Here is a 9,456-nt window from a genome sequence, read left to right as displayed (position 1 = left end):
TGACAATTTGGTTAAGAAACATATTCATTGTTAATTTAGTTTATTTCTTTATTTATGTCCAGTTATTTATGAGTCCTTTTTTTATCAGAATCAGAATCAGAAATACTTTAATAATCCCAGAGGGGAAATTTTGCTGTATATTTGGTTACTAGTGCTTATTTTTCTAATAAGCCTGACCTTAACCTAAGTTTGTAAATAATAATGTAAACAAATATGTTAATCACATATCTGTGATTAACACATGGTTTCATTTGAAAAGGTTGCAAATTGTAAGTAGGTTAGATATAATTATTGAATCTGATTAAAATCAAGAGAAAGATTACTCATTCAGTGTTAATATTCGAGTGGGGCCCAAGCCCCTTTGTAATGGAAAGGTTGGGCCCCGAGGTCAAAAAGGTTAAGAACCCCTGGTTTAAAGTATATTATTATGTCTTTAAACCTCTGAAAAGACTTGCTTGTTTTTAATTGCGTTTGAGACAATGACCATAAGGGGGCAATATACTCACGTCTATGGATTATGGCTTGTGGAGGGTGACATTTGGTGTCAAAAACAATAAAATGAGAAGAAACAACTGCTTTAATATACATTGAATTAATATAAAATACGTAAATAATACACTGCAAAAAAACACATTTAATCACACGTACAATAGGCTGATTGCTTTCATAAAAAGTATGTTTAAAAACAAATAAAAATAATGAATAATTGACACTTTTAATAGAAAATACAGTGGTATACCTGAAATGACTTGCACTCATTCCATTTAACGCACTTTTATTTTTCTCTTCATGTGCAAAACCGGAGTCTTCAACATCCTTTCCAAACCCATGTACGGTACACATACTGCTTCCACTTTCTATGGTACCTTTTTATTGCTTAATTTCCTCGTTTTCTCCACCACAAACTTTTGATAAAATAAAATGGAAAAAAATATGGCAGGATTGTCAGCTAATGAATTAAACACTCGTCACAATCAAAGGCACTAGAAGTTATATTGTTTTCCTGCTCAAGCTTAACATATTTTTGCATCAATGCATTGAATTATGTTTACGTCAAACAAACATTTGGTAACATAAGCAAGGTATTGACAAGAATTTACAAAAGAACAGTGTCAGGGAACACTGTACCAAAAATACTGTATAGAAGCTATTTACAGTATTAGGTTGAGCGCCGTTGCGGTTCTGATATTGAAGCCGTGTCTTTATCGAGAGATTCCATCCATCCATCCATTTTCTACCGCTTGTCCCTTTCGGGGTCGCGGGTATCGAGAGATTATTTACCATGAAAAATCCTATAGGCACATTCTGTCCTTGTTTGGCGAATCTGTTTTGGGCGTCCAACCAAGCCCGAGAAAGGAGAAACAGCCATTATTCACGGCCGATACGTTTTGATGACATCCTTGATGGGCCTCCTGCATATCGGGCAACATGGGTTGATCTGCCGCTTGAGTTTCAGTCCGCAATCGTTGCACAGACACATGTGGCCGCACGTGTAAATGACAGTGTCCACTTCCTGGTCGAAGCAAATGGTGCATTCCCCGTTTTTGTCAGAAGGAGGCAACTCTGAGCTGGGAGAGACTGGAGGGCTGAGAGGGGAGCTGGGAGCAGTCACTGCATGGGAGGAGAACAAAAGATATCATTTTGTCATTTTTGGAAAGGTTACAGTATGAGTCAGACGTAAGTCGCTACTACAGTGCAAAAAACATGTAACTTTGCCCTTGTGGGTTCAGACATCTTCTACTCTACATAGCATTAGACAAGAACAGATGTCGATTTGTTGTTCTCACCGAGTGAGGATTCAGAAGAGGATCTGTTGGCGCTGAGGGCCAGGTCGGAATCACTGTCTTCTGGACTGTTGCTCTGAGAAGTTCCCGGAGAAGTGGAGGGAGGACTGGGCTGCTGTGTTCCTGCGTCAAAAAGATAGAGACACTAATGAGAAGGTGCATATTTTACCCAGTCTAATTGATGCACTGCGGCCTTGAACTGTTCCCCCGTGCTCATGCTGGTTATGTCTTAACGTTTGAGGGAGGGCCTTTTATTTTTCTTTGAGGCAAATGATGTTGAGAGTTGAGGGAATGAGATAGAAAGATAGTTCCAGACTGTGTAGTTAACAGTACTTCTGCCAAGCACCAAGTAGGAGGATGTGTTTTGGATTGCATTTTGTTGACTGACGGATTAATTTTCAAGAGCAAAAAATACACAGAGAACTTGCTATTAAAATTTCAGTCAACTGGACGCTATGGGTCATTTAAGGTCTACGTCACATTTGTCAAACTCAAGGCCCGAGGTCCAGATTTGGCCCACCACGTCATTTTATGTGGGCCGTGACGTTACTCAATGTAGTGCATCACTTCATTTACGTCATTCACGTTATTTCTTGTGGTCCACCACGTCATTCAATGTGGTCTCCCACATCATTTTAAGGAGTCCGTCACGTCATTCAATGTGGTCTCCCACATCATTTAAAGTAGTCCACCACATCATTCAATGTGGTCTCCCACATATTTTGAAGTAGTCCACCAGGTTATTCAATGTGGTCTCCCACATCATTTAAAGTACCATATTTTTCGGACTATAAGTCTCAGTTTTTTTCACAGTTTGGCCGGGGGTGCGACTTATACTCAGGAGCGACTTATGTGTGAAATTATTAACACATTACCGTAAAATATCAAATAATATTATTTAGCTCATTCACGTAAGAGACTAGACGTATAATATTTCATGGGATTTAGCGATTAGGAGTGACAGATTGTTTGGTAAACGTATAGCATGTTCTAAATGTTATAGTTATTTGAATGACTCTTACCATAATATGTTACGTTAACATACCAGGCACGTTCTCAGTTGGTTATTTATGCGTCATATAACGTACACTTATTCAGCCTGTTGTTCACTATTCTTTTTTTATTTTAAATTGCCTTTCAAATGTCTATTCTTGGTGTTGGGTTTTATCAAATAAATTTCCCCAAAAAATGCGACTTATATATGTTTTTTTCCTTCTTTATTATGCATTTTCGGCCGGTGCGACTTATACTCCGGAGCGACCTATACTCCGAAAAATACGGTAGTCCACCACGTCATTCAATGTGGCCTCCCATATCATTTAAAGGCCTACTGAAATGAATTTTTTTTATTTAAACGGGGATAGCAGATCTATTCTATGTGTCATACTTGATCATTTCGCGATATTGCCATATTTTTGCTGAAAGGATTTAGTATAGAACAACGACGATAAAGATTGCAACTTTTGGTATCTGATAAAAAAAAGGCTTGCACCTACCGGAAGTAGCGTGACGTAGTCAGTTGAACATATACGCAAAGTTCCCTATTGTTTACAATGATGGCCGCATGAAGTGAGAGAGATTCGGACCGAGAAAGCGACAATTTCCCCATTAATTTGAGCGAGGATGAAAGATTTGTGGATGAGTAAAGTGCAAGTGAAGGACTAGTGGGGAGTTGAAGCTATTCAGATAGGGAAGATGCTGTGAGAGCCGGGGGTGACCTGATATTCAGCTGGGAATGACTACAACAGTAAATAAACACAAGACATATATATACTCTATTAGCCACAACACAACCAGGCTTATATTTAATATGCCACAAATTAATCCTGCATAAAAACACCTGCGTGTTTGTTATGCTAGCTCCTAGCTCCTCTGCTAGCTCCTAGCTCCATAGAACACGCCAATACAATTCAAACACCTGATCAACACACACAATCACTCAGCCCAAAAGACCGTTTACCTAACCCAAGGTTCATAAAGCTTATATATTTTTAAAAAGTTACGTACGTGACGCGCACATACGGTCAAGTTATCGAATGTTTAGCAGCCAAGGCTGCATACTCACGGTACCTGATATTCAGCTGGGAATGACTACAACAGTAAATAAACACAAGACATATATATACTCTATTAGCCACAACACAACCAGGCTTATATTTAATATGCCACAAATTAATCCTGCATAATAACACCTGCGTGTTTGTTATGCTAGCTCCTAGCTCCTCTGCTAGCTCCTAGCTCCATAGAACACGCCAATACAATTCAAACACCCGATCAACACACACAATCACTCAGCCCAAAAGACCGTTCACCTAACCCAAGGTTCATAAAGCTTATATATTTTTAAAAAGTTACGTACGTGACGCGCACTTACGGTACGGTACGTGTTATGCTAGCTCCTAGCTCCTCTGCTAGCTCCTAGCTCCATAGAACACGCCAATACAATTCAAACACATGATCAACACACACAATCACTCAGCCCAAAAGACCGTTCACCTAACCCAAGGTTCATAAAGCTTATATATTTTAAAAAAGTTACGTACATACGCAAAAAAAAGCCAAAGCTGCATACTCACAGTAGCACGTCTGCGTCTTTGTCATCCAAATCAAAGTAATCCTGGTAAGAGTCTGTGTTGTCCCAGTTCTCTACAGGCGTCTGTGTATCCAAATCAAAAGTCCTCCTGGTTAGAGTCTCTGTTATCCGAGTTCTTCCATCTTGACTGCATCTTTCGGGAATGTAAACAAAGAAGCGCCGGCTGTGTACTGTTGTGGCTGACTACGTTCGAAAAATACGTCCATTTCGCACCGACAACTTTCTTCTTTGCTTGCTTGGCTTCCTTCTCCATAATGCAATGAACATGATTGAAACAGATTCACGAACACAGATGTCCAGAATACTGTGGAATTATGAAATGAAAACAGAGCTTTTTCGTACCGGCTTCAATGTGGAAGGCATACCCGTGTTCGTCGGGCTACGTCACGCGCATACGTCATCCTCAGAGGCGTTTCGAACCGGAAGTTTAGCGGCAAATTTAAAATGTCACTTTATAAGTTAACCCGGCCGTATTGGCATGTGTTATAATGTTAAGATTTCATCATTGATATATAAACTATCAGACTGCGTGGTCGGTAGTAGTGGGTTTCAGTAGGCCTTTAAAGTAGTCCACCACGTCATTCAATGTGGTCCTCCACATCATTTAAAATGGGTCGTCCACATTTTTTATGTGGTCCACCACGTCATTCGGTGTGGTCTTCCACATCATATAAAGTGGTGCCCCAAGTTATTTAATGTGGCCCATCACGTCATTCAATGTGGAGTCCACGTCATTCAATGTGGAGTCTGCCACATAATTAAATTTGGCCTTCCACATAATTTGGTCTTCAACATCATTTAATGTGGTCTTCCACGTCATTCAATGTGGTTTTCCACCTCTTTAAAGTGGTCCGCCATGTTATTTAATGAGGTCCGCCACATCATTTAATGTGGCTTGTCAAGTTATTCAATGTGGCCTTCTGAGGGCAGCCATAACTGCGATGTGGCTCTCAATAAAAAAATAGTTTGTCATCCCTGGTCTACATCGTTATTATGAAGAAATTCAACTCTATAGAACCATTTCCCACACACACAAAATCAAAAAAATGGTACAGTCTCACATCATAAACCAGGAAGTCAAATGTTATCTAATCCTTCAAGTCGTACTAAAACATTTTGATGGATTTTTGAGCGCCGTGTGTAATGTTCTATATTTTCAATGGAACATTTAAAATGTTGGTGTTGTTTACTTGAGACATATTGCCATCATAGTGGCAACATACACTTATCTCTTATGTTTGACTGCCATCTACTGGTCACACTTATCATTACACCATGTACCAAATAAAATAGCTTTGAGGTGGGTAAGCTCAACCAAACTCATTCCTTACGTTAGGCGCACCGGGCTATAAGGCACACTGTCGAGTTTTGAGGAAAAAAAGGATTTTAAGTGCGTCTTATAGTCCGTAAAATACAGTACATTTTATGGCCAACAGATGACCTTTTGGTTGCTTATATGCTCAACTTACCAAGTATCCTGAGTCTGTTGAGAGCCCCATGCAGGGCGAAGAAGGCCCACAGCACCTGAGAGGAGTCCACGCACAGAAGCCTGCCTCGTCCAACTCCGTTCACGCCGTGGTGCACCTCACCACTGGGTAGCAGGCTGAAGCTGAGCACGTCTCCGGCACACAGCATGGGGAAGCCACGGTGCACCACCCAGTACTCCTTGCGGTCTAGGAGAATCTCAGGGTCGGCCGGCAGGTCACCGGCGTGAAGACTCGCTGGGTCACATGACGTCAACCCAAACAAAAGTGCCCCAAAGTAAGGCAGACCCAGATGTCCAACCTCTACGTACAAAGTCTCTCCCGTGTGCAGCGGCCGATCACTGAACACAAGAGTCCGACTGCTGTCCAGAAAATGGATGCAAGCAGCCAAACGGTCTGCAGACAGTATGACGTCGGAGCCACGGATGGGGTGAAAGTGCAAGTCGCTGTCCAGCGGCGAAGGAAGGCTACGGACCACCCGGGGGACGCTGGATCCGGTGGAGGCAGAAGAGGATGGCGTGGTGGAGGAAGCGGTGGAAGAGCAACAAGGGATAAGCTGGGTGTAGTTATTGAGCTGGATGTTGGCCATTTTGGCAGCAGCCGCCTGGTTGTTCTCCAGCTGATTGTTACTGTAATTGGCAGAGTCGTGGCTGCTTTGGGGCAGATAGGCACTCAGGCGGGCCGCACTCAGGCAGCTGGATCCAACACTCTCAGCAAACGTGCTTTCTGCAATGGTTAAAAAAGCATGTTACTTGGTTATATAGCATAAAGTCTCATCTAATGTAAACTCTCTTGGTCATAGCCTAAATATCTGATCTACAATACATCTGTTATTGAGGCCTCTTTACATATTCCGCAGTCTACTTTTGTTTATGTTAACGCATTAGGAGCTTTAAGTGCAGTGAAACCTTCAAGGCCAAACACAATCTGTTACGGGATACTGGTCAACTTCCATTTGATCGTGTCTGGAAAGAATGTTTCCCAAAAGTTGTATGATTCAGATTTTAACCAGTAAAACTCGGACTTCAAACCATGTCATACCATGAATTGCTGATACAGATGAAACGACTACCAAGCTCAAGACAGTTTGTTTGGCAGACATGAAAACATCCAGGAAAATTAAACCTATTAAAAGCCGTTAGGTGACCCTATCAATCTGCAAACAAATTCCTTTCTACTATTTGTCTGCTAAGCGTCTTTACAGGTTGTGTAGTTTTACTTGATTTTAGTTTCATTTTACAGAACTGACATTGTCTTTATAATTCAATGACAGTTAAGCATGCTACCATATTGCCTTGCCAGTTAAGGTTTTTGAATATGCAACCATTTCCACTTGGGAAAAAATTAACTTCACATTACTTCCAATGGGGAATAAGGTGTACCCCGCCTTACGCCCGAATGCAGCTGGGATAGGCTCCAGCACCCCCAGAAAGAGACAAGCGGTAGAAGATGGATGGATGGAAATTAGTTTTGGTTATGGTTATGATTTATTGGTTACAGACATGTTTAACGAGTAACATTAAAGAAGATTTGCACAACTCAACATATATGAAAATTCATTCACACCTTAACTTAATATTACATCTCAATTAGTAGATTAATGTGGTCTGAAAATGTTTACCTATTTGTACACTTCATAATTAATTCTTAAAGTACTAACTTATTGGATGTGGTCAATGAATGTCATGTGTTACACACAATCTATCTTGTTTGTTTTTTTTTTTCTGTTTTTTCAGTTGCATCAACTTGTTATGAGTCTTTTATTTTCTTGTAGTGGATATGATAACATCTTCAGTATTTATCCAGTTCCTTGATGTCTTTAACAACATTGACTTTGGCTTCTTCCTGTCCTCCATTTAACTTGATGTATGTATATTTTACAGCGGGCGCTCCAAGTGCCCTGAATTTTTCCCTGCTTCCTCAACTTCCGTGCTTTCTTTGCCATGTCAGCGCTTCATTTTGTCAGACGCTCGCTGATGTAGACGTTTGTTCCTTTCAGTTTGTGGGATCTGAGCCGAGGATGTCGTTGTGGCTTGTGCAGCCCTTTGAGACACTCGTGATTTAGTAAATACACTTTGATTGATTGATTGATTGACTCTGCCTTAGCAAAGCCATCTTGCTTTTTGTTGTTGAACTATTATGTTAAGGACAGGTGTGGTCTTATTTCTGCTGTACATTGGAATGCATGTTTCGATGTTGTTGACATTCACAGATTCACCCCCTTTGAATGCAGAAAGTTGACCACATCTTGTCCTCCTCTGTTATCAGCTGCTCTGCCATTAGGCATGCGTGTAATATAAAAGAAGCCCAGTCATAATCATATCGTTCATACAGAAATGCTCTGACACATCATTTGAGACATAATGTGATCCTCTTCATCATTTTTCTTCTGTAAAACGTTCACTTTTTCTTATAGCCCAAGAACATTTGCTTGGAGTCTCTCCATTTGTTTAAAGAAATGTTGCAGTATTCATCTTCACTTCCTTAATCCTTGTGCTGTTGATCCACCCGAGCAAAAAATGTCTTCAGCCTGGCTTCAATATGATCAAACATTGATATTACTTCTAGGTTACTACCTGATTCTCGACTCCTTTCCACGTCCTCCTGCTCTGCATTTGTTGCGGTAAAAGCCTTTTTTATGCAAATGTTGCGTTTCGAAGGCTTTGAAGCTCGGAAGTTAGCGATGTTTAGCTTGTCTTGCTAGCAATCGTCGGCAGTTGTAAGTCGTCTTATTCGAGGAGTTATGGTGTGTTCCATTTGTTATGCGAAGTCTTACCAGTCAAAAATTTCAACTGGAACGCGCCTGGTGGTCAGATTTCCTATACTGAAAGTCGGGATAGTCCTCAGCACCCCGGAGTTGGCTTCAAAGATTGCTGCGCTGAGTGTAGACAATACGCAATAAATCAACCGTATACAATGTATTGTTGGACATAGTGTAAATAAAAAAATGTTCATGTGTTACTTTACTTAGCTAGCAATAGGGTCTGTGTTTCCTCTTCATATACCATGTTTGAAGGTTGGAGATGGCCCACATATTTTTCCATATGCTGTTTATACTCAAATAAGGCAAGCGCAAGAATAGCTTTCGTGGATGTGGCCATCTTGATTTCTGACTTTGTAATTGGAACGCACTTAACTCGGCTGTGACGTCATTCCCAGCTGTGACTTCAAACTTCCGAGGTTAATGGTAAGATTAGTTTCTCCAGCCAAACGTTGTCCAAGCAAACAATTCTGGAATTTTGGTCAAGCTCTGTGATCAGGGAAATTGCTAAAATACTCCCGAAACTTTTAATCAATGCAGAGCTCTTTTCATTCTGTCCTTCTTCAAAAGAAGTGACATAAGAACTGTTTTGGTGTTAGAAATCCTTGATGTCAACCAGCATCCTTCAACATATTCTTAGCCACCTTTTGTTTACTGTCCAGGCAATTGTTTAAGTCACAGTTTAACATTACCTGTCACACTAGTGTAACATTGCATACATTACTAATGTCAAAGGTGTAATGTAAAGCCAAATATGTATCTCTAATTTCCATGCAAGTGTAAAAATATGTTAACCATTGTTAAACAACAAACATACGCATACACATACTGTGC

At 40.6% G+C, this 9,456-nt stretch overlaps 1 protein-coding gene across 1 annotated transcript in view; it reads right to left on the bottom strand.

Annotated features, from left to right (window-relative positions):
- Positions 1 to 583: 583 nt before the first annotated feature.
- neurl1b (neuralized E3 ubiquitin protein ligase 1B) overlaps positions 584 to 9,456 on the bottom strand; it is a 32,586-nt gene continuing 23,713 nt past the window's right edge. The window contains exons 4-6 of the mRNA XM_062043773.1: positions 5,847 to 6,587; positions 1,788 to 1,907; positions 584 to 1,611 (exon numbers count right to left, since the gene is read on the bottom strand). Of these exons, the coding sequence (XP_061899757.1) occupies positions 1,373 to 1,611; positions 1,788 to 1,907; positions 5,847 to 6,587 (1,100 nt within the window). The 3' untranslated portion in view covers positions 584 to 1,372. The remainder of the gene's footprint in view (positions 1,612 to 1,787; positions 1,908 to 5,846; positions 6,588 to 9,456) is intronic.

The sequence above is a fragment of the Entelurus aequoreus genome, linkage group LG04 (genome assembly GCF_033978785.1).
Source record: "Entelurus aequoreus isolate RoL-2023_Sb linkage group LG04, RoL_Eaeq_v1.1, whole genome shotgun sequence".
NCBI classification, from domain to species: Eukaryota; Metazoa; Chordata; class Actinopteri; order Syngnathiformes; family Syngnathidae; genus Entelurus; species Entelurus aequoreus.
The sequence above is the reverse complement of the archived record's forward strand: the minus strand, read 5'-3'. Positions and strand labels throughout refer to the sequence as shown.